General features: G+C 34.4%; 1 protein-coding gene and 1 long non-coding RNA gene across 2 annotated transcripts; one reads left to right on the forward strand and one right to left on the reverse strand.

Annotated features, from left to right (window-relative positions):
- Positions 1-196: 196 nt before the first annotated feature.
- Positions 197-2830, reverse strand: LOC143607870 (uncharacterized). The gene is made up of 3 exons (XR_013149078.1): positions 2270-2830; positions 376-510; positions 197-284 (listed from the first exon to the last, which is right to left on the reverse strand). It is a non-coding gene; the product is annotated as an uncharacterized LOC143607870 (long non-coding RNA).
- Positions 2831-17058: 14228 nt separating this feature from the next.
- On the forward strand, positions 17059-17641 carry LOC143607869 (flowering-promoting factor 1-like protein 3). The gene has a single exon (XM_077083152.1). The coding sequence runs from the start codon at positions 17281-17283 to the stop codon at positions 17602-17604; it is 324 nt and encodes a 107-aa protein (XP_076939267.1). The 5' UTR covers positions 17059-17280; the 3' UTR covers positions 17605-17641.
- Positions 17642-17657: the final 16 nt, after the last annotated feature.

Below are 17657 nucleotides of genomic sequence, written 5' to 3' on the forward strand. Positions count from 1 at the left end.
TATGAAGATGAGAGAGAGAGAGAGAAGTAATTACATTCCCTCCTATGGCCTTCCTCAAGCAAATAGGCAGCAAGTGGTCGAGTGTATGCTAAACATTGTAAAACAGCTGTTAAATGAAAAAAAAAATCATCAGAGTTTATAAAAAAACATGAACACAAGAAAGTAAATGGATAATAACAGCCATAAAAAGACACCTGTTTCCACAATTCAGAAGCCCGCAAGGAGGAAACCCTTGATTCCTCCAGTTAAACAGCTCCACAAAACTTGTCATAAGGAAAAAGAACCTGAACCAGAAAATATTCAACCCAACATTAAAATCATTTATTGTAAATCAATTTAAACCAACAAATGCAGACAACAATAACCAATCTTGACCTTCTTTATCTGTGAAGAATTACTGGTCCCGGGAGCTACCGCACCCGCGGTAGAGTTTCTTCTCCGGACAGCCGAAAATCTTCACATTTTTCCTTGTGCCCAAATTTCCAATGAGACCTTTGACATGATTCTGAACTGAAATATAGAATACAAAAAATTAAAACCAAAATATAGAAACAACACTTCACATAACGATAAACACAATGTCACAAAACATTAAAGAAAGTCAAAATCTTTCACAACAGACCAGACTATATCACCAAAAAAGCTTTAGATAAACAATCTTTAGGGCATAATCTTGTATCATCCAATAAAAATATAATGTTCATAAGAGATTGTGATCAAGAGTGTATAAAGATCTTTTCAATGAAAAAATAATGGCTTTTAATAAATTCAACAGAATTTAACTACCTCAAAACAAATCCAACCCTGTAGCTGTATTTGCCAGAATTCATATCATATAAACTAAACAAAACATAAAAATAAAAACTTTACAACAACAGACTATCCACCAAAGTGCCTCATCTATAACAATATTTAGAGGTAAAATCTAGCATCATCCAATAAGACATCATTGATTTTCCATACATAAAAAAAATGTTCATAGAGATTGTGATCAAGGGATATCTACAGATCTTTTCAGTGAAAAAATAAGGGCTTTTATAAATTCAACAGAGCTTAACTACCTCAAAATAAACCAAACCCTATAGTTGTATTAGTCAGAAATCAAATCATATAAACTCAAGAATTTTTTTTATTTTTTATTTAAATTTACAACAGAGCAGACTATATCACCAAAGTGCCTCATACAAAAATATTTAGGGGTATAATCTTGCATCATCCTAAAATATAATGTTCATAGAGATTTGTGATGAAGGGGTATTGAATAATCTTTTCAACAAATAATTAAGGCCTTTTAACTCTAACTACCTCAAAATAAACCTAACCCTGCAGCTGTATTAGTCAGAAACCATATCATACATCTCAAGAAACACATAAAAAATATAAACTTTAACAAACATAAAGATAAATTAACGTTTAGGGGTATAATCTTTGCATCGCCCAATATATATAAATAATGTTCATAGTTCATACAGATTACGATCAAGGGTTATCCAATAATTTTTTTCAACAACAATTAAGGCCTTTAAATTTTAACTACCCCTCAAAACACACCCAACCCTGAAGCTGTATTACTCAGAAACCACATCATATAACCTCAAGAACACATAAAAATCAAAACTTTAACAAACACAAACACAAACAAACGTTTTTCGATACCAGTATCATCCAATAAAAAACAGTGTTCATACAGATTGTGATAAAGGGACATCTAATAATCTTTTCAATAAATAACTAAAGCCTTTTAATTTCAACTACCTCAATATAAACCCAACCCTGCAGCTGTATTAGTCATAACCCACACCATACAAACCCAAGAACCCATAAAAATCAAAATTTTAACAAACCCAAACACAAATTAACACTTTTCAATACCATACAACCTCAAGAACCCATAAAAATCAAAACTTTAATAAACCCAAACACAAATTAACTACTTTCAATATCATACAAACCCGAGAACCCATAAAAATCAAAACTTTAACAAACACAAACACAAATAAACAATTTTCAATACAACACAAACCCAAGAACCATAATATCAAAACTTTAACAAACACATACACAAATTAACAGTTTTCAATACCATACAACCTCAAGAACCCATAAAAATCAAAACTTTAACAAACACAAACACAAATTAACAACTTTCAATACCATACAGCCTCAAGAACCCATAAAAATCAAAACTTTAACAAACACAAAGACAAATTAACAATCTTTAACACCATACAACCTCAAGAACCCATAAAAATAAAAACTTATTGAATACCAATATCGAACGGCTTTACAGCGAGAACAATGTTTGGTGGTCAAGCTGCCACAAACCACACAGGGATCACTGGTAGCAACAAGACCCGGCATCGAACGAGACCCAATGGTGTTAATATTATTATTATTATTATCAGAATGGTGAATGAATAAGTAGTTAGCGGCTGCAGTCTTGAGTGAGTAAATCAAGGCACAGATAAGCGCGAAAGCTGTAGCAGCGAGCCCAAGATACCAATTCAGATCCAAAAAGAGGATTATGATTATGATGATATTGTTCATGCATCAACAATAACTCTCACTTATGATTATTATTTATATTAATAATAATAATAATAATATTGTTGTTGATGGGCCAATTAGGGTTTTTCATGGGTCGAATTTTGATTGATTGATTGGGGATTCAATTGATTGAGGGATTGGTTTAATCCAACAAACGATTGATTTGTTTGGGATTTTTTCTTCCGATTATTATGGAATGGAATTGCTGCAACGAGTTATTAGAACATACATTACATACATAACATAATAATAGTAAGTCGTTCAACGGTGTCGTTTAGTGTATCTGGTTAAGGAAACTTGATCTTGGTATGAATATAATAATTAAATAAATGTATCTTTTAACTAGGAAATTGTAATTATGATGACCCAAATAAAATTGTACTTCTGGCTATGGGGTATATTTTAACTCATCTTGATTCCACATAAGCTCCACATCATTATTTTTCTCTCTTTCACTCTATGTCATTAAAAGGAAATGGTTTAATTCATTTAACACATAATTAATATAACAAATCAATTAGTAATTAATACATATTGTTCATTTTAACCCGTTAAAAGCTTAACTCATAGGCCTTTTTAACACACTTAACACAAGTGGGGAGTGGTTTAATCCATCTTTAAAGTGTCATGTCACTTTAACCTATGTAGGGGTTAGAATATACCCCATGGCCTCAGAATAATCATAAGAGAATACTATGATATGTGTTCATGTGTTTTATGGAGTCACTATACATGTCTCATTTTTAAATTAAGTGATGTGTTATCCTAGGTTTTAGGTGGGCATAGCTAGACCCATGCCGTTTATTGACTGTCGCTTGACCCGTGAAGATGTGTTGAAAGGCCATTACTACCCCCAAACCTTCAATATTACACCGTCGAACCACCCAGTTGACCTCGTTTTTATCTGTCGATCCCTCGTAGATCAAATTGGAGTCCTAATATCTTAATATATTTTTCTTCATCTGCCACACAATCGTAGATCAAATTGGTGTGATGCTTTTGTGGTGCGGCGGCTTTTTACCGGATTTTCAGGACCGAAGCAAATCCGGGTCGACGGTTTTTGTGTTGTGTAAGTGCTAAATTTGTTAGATTTTATGATTCATGTGATGTGTAAGTGTGAAATTAGTTAACTTTTATGATTGTTGTGTTGTGTAAGTTCAATTTTAGGTTGATTATGTGTTCATTGTGGATGGCTAAATTGGGTTCATGATCCCATTTCTTCCAATTGTGAAAAGGTAATCCATGCTATGTTGAACATGATGAACAAGAAAGATGAGTTTGCAATAATTAAAACCAAATAAGTAACATGATTCAAGATTGTATTAGGAATTAGTTGGTTGTTGTTCTTTGTTTGTGTTTGTGTTTGTTTTTATTGATTAGTTGTGTAGTTTATATTTGTCATACGGGATAATGTAATGTTTGCAGTACTTCTAATTTCAGGGTATGTTAAATATATATAGTTTGTTGTTTAATCTATTTACATGATTTGTTTTGCACGTTAGCAGTCATGTTACAACCATGATGAAATTGCAGATGTTGAGAAGGATGTGGGGCAGGTGGAAAGCATGTTTGTAATGTTGGTAAGGTTGACATTGAAGCGAGTCAATTGAAAGTCCATGTTGTTAATGTTGGCAAGGATCGAGTCAACTGGTAGAACACGAATTGATAACCAATTTAGTTCAAGAAGATGAATTCTTTAGACCAAATGAAGAAAATGGAGTCGGGCCATAATTATACTATACAATTGTTCATTCTCTCTTAATACTTAAGAGGAACATTAAGTCTGAATGGTTAAGAGTCCATCTCTGAATGGTACTTAAAAGAAGTTAGCTTTATATCACACGTTTTCACACTACAATTATATACTTTGCTTATAACATTCGTAGGTGTATGATGAAAATGAAAAATATGGATTAGGGTCAACGATATGAGTAAGGGGGTGTTTGTTTTTCCTCAGAAACTCTTCCTGGCCTTTTTTCTCTGTGCCGCACAGACCGCGCGCAGATGTTTAGACATGCAATGTGTTTGTTTTCCGGAAAACGTTTCACTAAAAAATGTTTGCACGTGGTCTTCTTGAGACAGACTTGGACCCTTGACTTCAAAACTCTTCTAAGATCTTCTAATCGAAACCATGAAGACCCTTGATTTCTTGTATTATAATGCATTATAATTTATACTGTTAAAATCTAATTTGTGATGTTGAATGAACACACTGTATACTTATATACAAGAAATCTTAATCTTAAATCTAACTATCTATATAATTGTCTACCATAAATCTTACATCTCAGGTGTTTCCCCCATTTTCTAGAGCCACCAGATTGTTTGATTTATAAATGAAAGTTTCTCATGCATTTGACCCGAAATCGTGGGTATGGGTCTTACCAAACCCAAATAGTCTTTAAATGGGTTTTAACATCTCATTAATTTGTGAAACTATTTCATAATCAAACAATAATTTTCGCGGGCCATGGGTCTCACTAAACCCGGATAACCCTTAAACTGTTTATAAAATCTCATTTATTTTTGAAAATAATCCCTTAATCATCAAAGAATAAATTCCATGGGTTATGGGTCTTACCAAACTCTAATAGCCCTCAAATGGGTTATAAGATCTTATTTATTGGTAAACACTATATCGTTGGTCTATCATCTCCATCGTCGGTTAACTTCCGATACTACCCACCATCGTCAACTACATCAACGTACCCTTTTTCATTAGACAAATATTTGTGTTCATGTTTATTCATTTAAAAATATCAACAGGCTCGTGTTCGTTTATGTTTGTTCGTTTAAAATCTAAAAAAAAATACACATCTCAATTAAAAATACCCAAACGCTAAAAAATATAATAACAAACTAATATATATGTATTAAATTAAAACATAACTAAGTTAAAAATAAAATAAATCATTATAAAATAGCAAAACGATTAAAAACATAAACTTAAATAAACCCTCGTAACACGGGAGGATCAAACTAGTCTTAAAGATATATAAACGAAATCTCCTTACATTCTCTCATGCCACCAGATTGCTGTATTTGTAAATGGAGGTTTTTCATGCATTTGACCCGAATTCACGGGTATGAGTCTCACAAAACCCAGATAGTCATTAAACGAGTTATAACATCCCATTAAATTAATAATTAATCTTACCAAATATATGATATGAAAATCCTATAAAATAGGGATATACTAAATATTAGCATCCGATTTTTTTTTAAAAAAAAATATTATTTATAATTTAGCAACAATTTTATAGTAAAAAAAATTAACGAATCATGGGTCTCACCAAACCTAAATAATTTTTAAACCGGATTATAATATATCATTTATTTATAAAACACTTTCATTATCAAATCCTAAGTATATTATTAATTTCCTTACAATAAATAAAATTATAATCAGAAAAAGTATATAAATATTATAAACAAATAATGTAAAGCAACCCCGTCCCCGTAATACGTGGATAAAAATTTGTTATTGAATAAATATGATATTACTTAGTTTCTACGTGTGTATGAAATTGTTTTTTTTTTTTTGAACGACAAGTATATTAAAAAAAAGCAACAAGAAGCTGCATAGAGTTAACAAATCTAACAGACAATACAAGGAAAACGAGGCGTACACCCAAAGGAATGTCCATCCAACAGACCCAATGAACCAACTCCTATTTAATCAACTGGGTACTCAATCCTTAAGACACGACGATGGAGAATTAACCCAGATTGACCAGTCAACTTCATTGTACTTGGACCTAAGTTTGAACCACCCGAATAAACTTCTTTTTATTTCTTCAACTGAGAAGCCGGTAGATAATGTCCGAGTGTTAAACACCCTTTCGTTCCTTTGTTTCCAAATGAACCACAAAGAAGAATATATGTTTGCAATCAGTAAACGCCTTTCCGTTTTTCTCTGCGGTTCCTCCGAGACAGTCAAAAGTTGCTCGAAAGAGTGGTAAAATCCCAGCCGCTCCAAACTGAGACTAATCTCCAGATCGCCTTAGCCCTGGGACATTCCAAGAAGACGTGTGTCGTCGATTCAACCACCGAAACACAAACCCGACAGTCGCTAGAAGTCAACGACAATCCTCTAGCAACTAAATTAGGTGCTACTAGGATTTTGTTTTGAAGCATCCTCCAAACAAAACAATTAATTTTTATCGGCACCCAAGTTTCCCACTCACAAATCAGAACACCATCACCGTAAATGGCGTCTGCCATGATCCGTCTCATAGCATGAACCGTGAACGTGCCAGAAGTGTCACCATTCCATCCTCCTCGCCTTTGTTGAATGAAAACATTCCAACCATCTCATTGAGATCATTTAAATCTGACAATTCCTTATGTGAAAGTTGGGTTTGAACCATTTAAAAGCCACAGACACACACCCAGTAGCATTTGAGGAAACCAAGTCACTAACCAAACAACTTTTCTTGATAACCAATTTTTAGAGTTTCGGGAAGAGATCCTTCAACGTGAATTTCCCTAGCCACACACCCAGCCAAAAACAAGTCGAGTTACCCGTCCCGACCTGTCTGACGAACGTTCCCTTCAAGTCGATCCCGAGATCATCGAATTTTTTACCGATCTTTGTGATGTTTTGCCAAGGTCCACGAATGGACTGTTTCGCCAATTGACCATCTAGCGGAAACCATTGACCATCTAGCGGAAACCGGGTGAAGTGAATAGATTTCACACGATTTACCCACAAGTGATTTTTTTCTGTTCTCCACCGCCACCACCATTTAGCGAGAAGGGCCAAATTCATCGTTTTGAGACAGCCGACGCCTAAACCACCAAACCTTTTAGGCTTCACTACGATGTCCCAGGCAACCCAATTAATTTTCCGTTTGTCGCCGATACCGCCCCATAAGAATCTTCTCCTAAGTTTTTCAATTTCATCAATAGATTTAAGAGGAGCGTGAAACATCGAAAGAAAATATAACGGCAAGCTCCCCAGGACGGATTTTATAAGCGTAAGCCTTCCTCCAAAAGACAACGAGTTTGCCTTCCAGAGGTTAAGTTTTTTCTTAACCCGGTCGATAGCAGGCCTCCAATTTTTTGAGAGACCCATATTCGAGCCTACCGGCAATCCGAGAAACGTGAAAGGGAGGGAAGCCAGTTCACAATGAATGATCCTTGCCATATTTCGTACCTCAGAATTAGTTGCACCAATCCCATATACCTTGCTCTTGTTAAAATTGACTTTCAAACCGGAGGCCAGGTGAAAACACCGCAAAATACGAGCTAAATTTATCGTATCGACCGCATTCCAATCGGAAATAAACATGACGTCATCCGCATACATGACATGAGTTATAACCGGGCCGTTGTTTGGCAACTGCACACCCTTTAACAGGTTGTTGCTAATGACCGATTTCATGACCACGTTTAAACCCTCCATGACCACGTTTGAGCCATAACAGAGTCCAAATATTGCCAATTTATTGAGTAAAAGCTTTGTCAAAATCTACCTTTAGCAACATACATTTTTTATGGCAGCTCTTGACCCAAGAAATAACCTCATTGACAATCAAGTGGCCATCAAGAATATTTCTACCTTCAATGTAGGCAGATAGCTCGTAGCCAACCAAAAGAGGGATGGCCTTTTTTAGTCTTAGTTGGTTCACTGAGTCTGTTGGATGGACATTCCTTTGGGGTGTACACCTCGTTTTCCTTGTATTGTCTGTTAGATTTGTTAACTCTATGCAGCTTCTTGTTGCTTTTTTTAATATACTTGTCGTTAAAAAAAAACAATTTCATACACACGTAGAAACTAGGTAATATCATATTTATTCAATAGCAAATTTTTATCCACGTATCACGGGGACAGGGTTGCTTCACATTATTCATTTATAATATTTATATACTTTTTCGGATTATAATTTTATTTATTGTAAGGAAATTAATAATATACTTAGGATTTGATAATGAAAGTGTTTTATAAATAAATGATATGTTATAATCCGGTTTAAAAATTATTTGGGTTTGGTGAGACCCATTGCCGTTCAAAAACAAGTATATGAAATTGTTTTTTTTCTTTTCTCTTTTAATTGTTGACTCACATCGTATTGTAAATACAAGCAAGCGGAACTATTTTCTCACTTTTCAATATATATTATGTTTTTATAAAAATGCACATTAGATTGGTGATACCTACACAAAGTTAGACATTATGTGTGATGATTCTTTGTCACAAAGAGGTTTGAAGATAGTGAAAGAAACTCTCAGATCAACTTGATCTTTGAGATGAAATGATATTAACTTTTTGTCGTCAAAGTTTTTTAAATGGCGCCTGCTATTTAGAAAACAAAAGATATAAAACCCCAGTTTCATCCCTTCCTCTTTTTAGATGAATAACCACACTTTCCCATTGATCAACCACTTTTAAGCATGTCTTGACTACCGATGCACAAGCTGGAAAATAATTTGCAGCCATACTATCTTCTTTCTTCTACTTTTCTTTCATTACCCGTCAGATTTCAAAATTCTACACGGATCGGCGTCAAAATTTCACAGGGGCCGATCATGATCTTAATACTATAATAGCACTAATTATATTTTTTTCACAGGGGTCGGCCGACCCCTGTCCGGTAGGAGTAGATCCGCCCCTGATTTTTCATTTTAAAGTTTGGATTTGGGCATATGGTTCATCTTGTCCTTCAACAAGAACATAAACCTTTATGTTTAGCTTGAAATTTGGAACCAGGTTCTAGGGTATCGTTTTCGAAAGTCTGAGTTTACAAACTTACAATGGAAGTATTTCAAGTATATAGGAGGCATAGTTACCTACTAGATGAAGAAAATGGTTAATCAGTGACCTTTGTAATGAACATCCTTGAGACCTTCAGGCATACTCACACCTTTGGGTTGCATGTTTTAGCATACTTGGCTTTCTTTAAATATGTCCATGAAATCATGATTAAAAAAGCTTTTATCTTTTGTCCACATTTGAGAAACCATAATTATTACATTTCTTCATATATATAAAGGTTGATTAATGATTTTTGTGTTGATTAATAATTTTATCCTCTAATTAGTTTGTAGTTTCTATATGTATACATGTATATGGTTTGTAAGAAACTTATATTTGGTGTATCTTTGTTATGGTTTTATTTTTTATTTTGTTTAATTTAGTTGTGTTTCTTTGCTAATTGATAATTATAATATGAATCTATCATGTATGTTATAAAAATAATAAAAAAATTCAACCTTTTTATTGTATTTTCTTAACCATTCACGTATCACACGAGTTCTAACCTAGTCTACTATATTTTGGTCACAAAACAAGTGTTTACACTTTTTACCCTAACATTGATATTTTATATCATTTACACACACACATACACATATATAGTCTTTCAAACGGACTTATGTGAGCACGTTATAAAAGAAACTTGTCATTTTAATATGGAATTAAAGTAATCGAATAACTTTTATAAAAATTTTGAAGGATTCACAAAAAATCAAGCTTACAAGCGAAAACCAAGCATCTAGTTGTAAATTAAAACTAGAAATAGTCCAAATAAATAACATATAAGATAATCAATCAAACCCCTATTCTTGTAATTTTTAGGGCATTTATCATACATAATTGAGAAATTTCCAATTTGACTCCCTATGATATATCGTCGGGAGATGGAATAGCCCCTGAAAACTAATTTGCGAAGGTTGTAACAATATGTTTTTTAAATTTGTAATATGAGCCCCTGGTTGAGTGTAATGAGCCCCTGATTGAGGGTACTTTAGTAATTAGACAAATAATAATAATAATAATAATAATATCTAATAATAATAATAACAATAATAGTAATCATAATAATACTAGAGCAACTCATCATCATCATTATCATCATCTCAACCATCATTATCATCTTCTCAACTCTCTCATCCCTCCCCCGTTGTCACCGTCGCCGTCGTCGTCCACCGGAAAACTTCCCACCCCAAACCCATATGTTTTACACAAGAATTTGAAAAAAAAGCATAGATCTAGATCTAAGGTGTGGATGAGCTTTGAAAATAAATATGGTGATGCCACTTTGGTGAGCAAAAATAGTAGCGCATGGTAGTTGCTGAGTAGTGATGTAATGATGGAGGTTGAAGATGTGAAAAGGGCCGGAACCCGATTTTCCGGCAGCCGGTGGCCGGAATCCGATTTTCCGGCAGAGAGGCATGAGAGGATGGCGGCTGTAATGTTTAATGACCGGAATACGATTTTCGACGGTGGTGACGGTGAAAGCGACGGGATCGAATTAGAAGTTACGGCGACGGGATCGATTTTCCGGCAGTAATGGGTTACGGGTGAAGAAGATGGGTGGTGGTGATGAAGATGAAGATATGAGTAGTGGGTATGTTGATTTCCGGTAACGTGTTCGTGATTTTCCGGCTACGGTGGCGGCGGTGATGGGTTGCGGGTGAAGAAGATGAAGATGAATGATGAATAATGAAGATGAAGATATGAGTTTGTGTTTGAATGATGATATTTATGTGTTTGTATAAGATTTATGAGTTAGGGTTCTTAGACGGAGATGATGTTCTTGATGCTCTTGGTTTTTTGAGTTTGTGTTTGTGTTAGGGCTCTTGATGTTCTTGATTTTCTAGGTTTATGTTCTTGATGTTCTTGAATGTTAATGATGAAGATGAAGATGAAGGGTATAATGGTCATTTAACCAATTATTAACACTGCAGGAAGCATTCTGATCATAATATTACACTGCAGGGAGCCAAAAAAACCCGCCCAGATTTCACAGGTGCGCAACAAGCACAAATTAGTTTTCAGGGGCTATTCCATCTCCCGACCATATATCACAGGGAGTTAAATTGAATTTTTCACTACATAATTTGTTGTGCAGTACAGACAACCAAGGTCCAAGGACATTCATTGATTTGGAACAACCGAACAAATAAATAAGAAGAACGTGAGGTTTCATAACCCATTTGACTTGTGTGCTTCAAATTAAACAAACCAATTAACGTTTCTATTCATTCTCGGGGGTTTATAGGACGAACTTACTTTTCTTGAGTACTTTTAAAGTTAGAGAAGTGGTGCATCAATGTTATAAAGGTGTTGCACTTCTCATAATATTTTTCTATCGATTCTTCATTCTAGTTGATACACTTATATATCATTCTTAGGCGAATGTGTATCAACATATTCTAAGTTCTAAATCTCCATTGTTTTTTATCATAAATTTTTACTTACTACAAACATGTTTTAGTTTTAGTATATCATATTCCAGTAATATTTTATTTAATTTAAAGCTAAAGGCAATTAATTAGTGTATATATGATTATATTCTTTATCATAATATGCTCTCAAATCATAACTTTCTCTCTAAATATATATATGTTATTCCTAGCCAATGATTGCACGGGTGTACCTTACGCAGTCATGCATATAGGTGTAAGTAAATAGTGGAGTAATATTAATTACCCATGTGGAACTAAAATTAGGTACGCGTTGAATCTTTGAAACAAATGGAATACTTCATGATGTTCCCAACAAACCTAAAGTGTCATACTCTATACAATATAATAACATAATATAAAAATACTAATTAAGTGTTGTAGATGTAACACTCTTGGCGTGAGGTAGTACTAGGATGTGTGACCATCTGGGAAGTCTCTTTTTAGACAACCAAAAAATAAAGCCGTGAGTTCCCGGATAGACAACTTATCGGGGGCAAAGCAGACAATATTTGTGGTACGAGAGGTCGGGGTGTTACAGTAGAGAGGTTAGTTAATAAAAAAAAAGTAATGTCATGTAAGCAATTAGATACTTACTCCGTCACTCTATAAATGTCATGGTTTGAAAAACATAAAATTTAAGAAAGTTTGAATGATTGTATTTTCTGCTTAACAAATGACAATAATGCCCTTACATATATAAAAACACAAATTTTAAGAAAGTTTGAATGATTGCATTTGTGTAATGGTAAACTTGGAAATTAGCTAATAAATTTGAAAGTAGACATTTATAAAAAGACAAACTAAAAAGAAAATGTGAACACTTTCAAAAAGACGGATGGAGTATTAATTAACCAATGTAAAAACAAGTATAATAGAGGAAGCTTAGTTAACTAAAATATATATATATAAAAAAGAAGTTGATTGGCTTAGTTAGGGTTGGACACCACAACACTTGGTTGTTAGTCAGGCTATGTGTAGTGGAGGGACTACAAATGAGGGCGAATTGTGACACGTGGCGTCCAGTCAGCAAAGAGGGCTAATTTGTTTTTGGGGTGTAATGGTGTAGGGGCTACAAGTTGGGCCCACAGTATTATTTTTTATTATTTTCTTTTTATAATTAAACTAATCAAATAAAAACCAATTTCTTCAAATAATTAAATAAAAATGCATTAAAATTAAAAAGAAATACAAAAAAAATACATAACTAAAAACATATAAAAAAATATAGCTCGGTTGGCGTACATGTTTAGGTTCGGGTTGGTAAATTGAAACGGATAGCTCGGTTGGTTTAGGTTCATCGGGTTCCATTGTAAGTTCACGTTCGGTTGGTTTTGCGAACCATGGTGTTGACCGAAAGGAGGGAATGGGTGGTTCGGTTGGTTCGGGTTGTTTCTAGGATTCATTTTGCATATACATATATACACACACAACATATATACATATATACATATATATACACACACACAACATATATACTATATCACCACACAACATATATACATATACATATATATATATACACACAACATATATACATATACATATACATATATATATATACACACAACATATATACATATACATATACATATATATACACACACAACATATAATATAATAATAATATTATTTTCTTCTTTCAGGCGATGAAAACACCTCGCCCTCGCCCCAAATCGCCCACATATCACCGGGGGGGGGGGCGGTGTTCGCGTCCAATGTCGTCCAAATCAACACCCACTACGCATAGCCTTAGTTGACGAGCAAGGCTTCAGGTTATAACATGGGCCTATGGGGGTGTTGTACTGTTGTGGTTTTCAACATGAAATTTGGGTGATATGGTAGGTGTGGCGCCCACCTCCTACAATCCACCTTCACAACACTTGGTTTAATCTTAATACAAACTAACATGTTTATTCACATGTCAGTTTATTGTTTTTGTGTGGATGTTTGGATGCATATACGTGTGAGTAGGGGTGTTCACGGTTCGGTTCGAAACCGTGAAACCGTCCAAACCGGTCACCGGTTTGGTTTCATGGTCGGCTTCTTTTCTTAACTTTTGGTCGGTCGGTTTTGAAAATTTAAAACCGTAATTAACGGTTTAGTTTACGGTTCATACCAAAAACCGGCCGTATAAAACCGGACCGGACCGTAAGATTTGATCATTATTATAATTTTTTATTTATTATGCTTAGTTAACTAATTGTAATTATATTTACCTAAATATCAAGTTGGGTTTTTATCAACTATATATGACTTTTATCAAAATATGTCATCTAATAAAACCAATTCAAAATTGTGTCAATCCCCAATTTTTTCCTTCTTCGTACAACACAATCTAACATTAAATTTTAGCTTCAAGTTTAACGATCTCCCATCTCTTGTTCTCTACTATACTGTTAGATAGTTCGTTGTACCTTGTTTTAAGCATTTTTATGACTCTTTAAATTTTGAACATCTTGTATCAGTTATTAAGACTCTACAAGCTCAAACCGTGAAACCAAACCGTAAGTAACGGTTTGGTTTGGTTCGGTTTCAAATTTCAACGGTTCGGTTTCGGTTTTTAATAAAAAAAATCGTTGCTAACGGTTTGGTTCACGGTTTGACTTAAAAACCGTCAAAACCGGACCGTGAACACCCCTACGTATGAGCATTGTTTCATACCATGTGAATGCGAATGCATATTGCATGATGAAGCATAACCCTAAGAAAAAGTAGAATTGAAAAATTAAAGTATTAAAAACTTATACATGACGCAAAAAAGAATACACGTACACACACATATATACACTAATAATTATGAAAATTCTTCCACACATCACCTTAAAAAGCTTTATGAGATTAAATATGCCTTTTGATATGCTTATGCTTAATTGTGATCCATAAACATTCTGATATTGTATATGTTTAGAAGGGATTGATCCTCATTAGCAAGTGTTTAGGCCTTTATTCTCTTCACAATATTCCATTAACCTAATTAATGATTTTTAGCCATTTTTTTAGTTAGCTTTTGTATTATTATAATTAAACCTTTCCCTTTGTGCAAAACCAACAAACATCCTTGTTGAAAATGTAATTTGTAGTGAGTGGTTACTTGACGAATTGATGTAGCCTATTCTAGTTATGTAAAGTATTTTATCAAATAATGTACAAAAGCGTGCACGTTAAGTAATGTATAGGTTATATAATATTAGAATGGAAGATTTTTAAAGTTATCCCTCTTGAACTTTCTTTAACATGGCATGATATCAAAATAATTAATATTTTTTTCAAGAATGAACCATTTCATTATAATTTATTATAAAACAATTATAATAGAGTGGCAGGCAAACGGGTAATAAGCTGTGCCGCAACCCCCTTTTGAATAGTAAGTTTATTCGTTTTGAGTTGCCATGTATAATTTGTTCACATCATGCTTTTGGCTAATAGAAATTAAAATATATAAATAATTATTTCGTTAATCCGTAGTTTTGTGACTTTAACTTGCAAAAGCCATTTAAATATTTGCAACCTTCCAAACCTATTTATAGATAATCAAGCTATACGTGTCATGTTCAAGTAATTACATGGTGAAAAATGTATTTGAATTAGTCTTTTTATCTTTGATACGAAATATAAAGGTCATGTTAAGATTAATCAAACTTTACTCGCCAATCCATTAATTTGCCATCCAACACATGAGCATCACATCACACCTTGCTATTGGGATAGTCATTTAGGGTTGTGGTAATAAGTAACTACTTGATTTTGTGACCGGGTCGTCAACCAATCATTTATCATCTTTATAAAAAAAATTTATAATAAAAAACGGTTTTAGAGTATTTGAGAGAGTTATGTCTATTAATGTTCATGACCTTACATCGCTTATCAGTAGATTCAATAATATATATACTTGTTCGACAAACCGCTACCAGTGCATGAGGGGTCATGTTATCATCTTTTCTTCCACGCTTATTTGGAAACACAAGACTACTAACGAAACAATGGTGAACCTTAAACATTTAAATTGTGGGGGCTGAAAATATATGTTATATTTGGGTATTTGGATTAGGTTGGGTCCAACCAAATAGAACTACTATTACTCAAACCTAATAGTCTAATACTTAACCTAATGAGCTATTATTTGCCGTCGGGGGGGGGGGGGGGGTTCCTTCTCGTCAACTGGAAACTCCGCCTCTTCTTCGAAAGAAGAATAAGACACTAATTAATGATGCACATGCATAAATGACATTCCGGTCTCACTCTTCGTAACCCCACCATGATATTTTCCGATTTGTTATCGACGACCACCTAAGAAATTATCATGGTAGTTCTCTCATGTTAGCACATCCAACTACAAAGTTCTAGTGGATTTACCGTGCATGTTGCCCCAAAACACGCCATGCGGTGAATTTATTTAACCTAGCATCTCTTATGAGATTCGTCTAAGGTGTGCCCTCTCCTATGAAAGCCGAGGGTTCGAGTTCCAGTGGAAACTGAAATTAGGCCATACGTACTGGGGCGCCGAGTATTTGTCGCCTCTCATGTTGTTTTAGAAATTATTATTATATTCAAATGTGTGTGTGCGAGACACACACACACACACATATATATATATATGGGCCTACAAACACCATTACACCCTTAAAACAAAACCCATAATTGCTGGTTGTGTGCCACATTGCACAAAATGCTCATTCTGTAACCCTTCCACTACACATAGCATAATACTACTGTTTTAGTGATGTGGTAGCAAAATGGGCCCAGTCAACAAATGATGAATTTTTGTTTTAGATGTGTAGTGGTATTGTAGGCGTCATATATATATATCTCACATATTTGAATGTAATAATAATTTCCAAAACAACATGAGAGGCGACAAATACCCGTGCCCCCCCACCACACACACACTTACTTATCGCCTGGGGGTGGTATTCCAAAATTTTGTAGCCCCTTATCGCCTGTTTTTTCGCCCCAATACATATGGCCTTAGGAGTAGATTGGATGATTGTGTGCAGGGGCGTCTCCGAAAATTTAAATACCTCGACCGAGCCAAAATAAAAAGACCCGTAGGCCTTAGCGAAAATTTTTTATTCGCTAGCGTACATAGATAAAACTTTTATCGATCCGATTTATTATAAGCAGGACTCATTCTGAGCATGTAATTATCTCATAAACCATTGCAAATAACCGTATTTTTAATACCAAAAAACATATATATGTAATATGTTTAAAAAAAGTTTGTGCCTCCGAAACTTAAGTGTCCTGGCCGATTGTGCGGCTCACACACCCTCCGAGCCTCCCATGATTGTGTGAGGAGTAGATTGCACAGATATGTTGTGAGGAGCCTTATTTTAGGAAAATATACCATAACCTGATGCATCATCTTAATTCCTTATTAGTTACAATTGTTTATAGCTTTATAAACATTTATATATACGTGGATATGGAAGAATATATGCTCCTACCTAAGCAGCCTTCCTATAAAACCCTCCAAACCCCTATGAATTTTGCCATCTTCAATATTTTCATAATATATTGATCTGCACTTCCTCAAGGTTAACTATGTCTGGTGTTTGGGTGTTCAAGAACGGTGTGGTCCGCCTTGTGGAGAACCCTGGTGCTGGCTCCATGCAAGGTGCGTCTCGTGGGAAGGTGCTTGTGCACCTTCCCACGAATCAAGTGGTCACATCATACGAGGTTCTTGAAAGGATGCTCACATCTTTAGGATGGGAAAGGTACTATGATGATCCAGACCTTTTTCAGTTTCATAAAAGATCAACTGTGCACCTCATCTCTCTCCCCAAGAGCTTCAATAAACTCAAGTCCATGCACATGTATGATATTGTTGTGAAGAATCGTAATGTGTTTGAAGTACGAGATTCTTAGTTAGTTGGCGTGTATTGTGTTCATGATCATGGTTGGTTCAGTCTTTTGTTTGA

The sequence above is a fragment of the Bidens hawaiensis genome, unplaced genomic scaffold, assembly GCF_021521415.1.
Source record: "Bidens hawaiensis isolate Kalapana, Puna unplaced genomic scaffold, B.hawaiensis_p1.1 tig00088415_1, whole genome shotgun sequence".
NCBI classification, from domain to species: domain Eukaryota; kingdom Viridiplantae; phylum Streptophyta; class Magnoliopsida; order Asterales; family Asteraceae; genus Bidens; species Bidens hawaiensis.

Excerpts from the sequence above, each read along its gene's own strand:
- LOC143607869 (XM_077083152.1), top strand. The coding sequence starts at position 17,281 with ATGTCTGGTGTTTGGGTGTTCAAGAACGGTGTGGTCCGCCTTGTGGAG.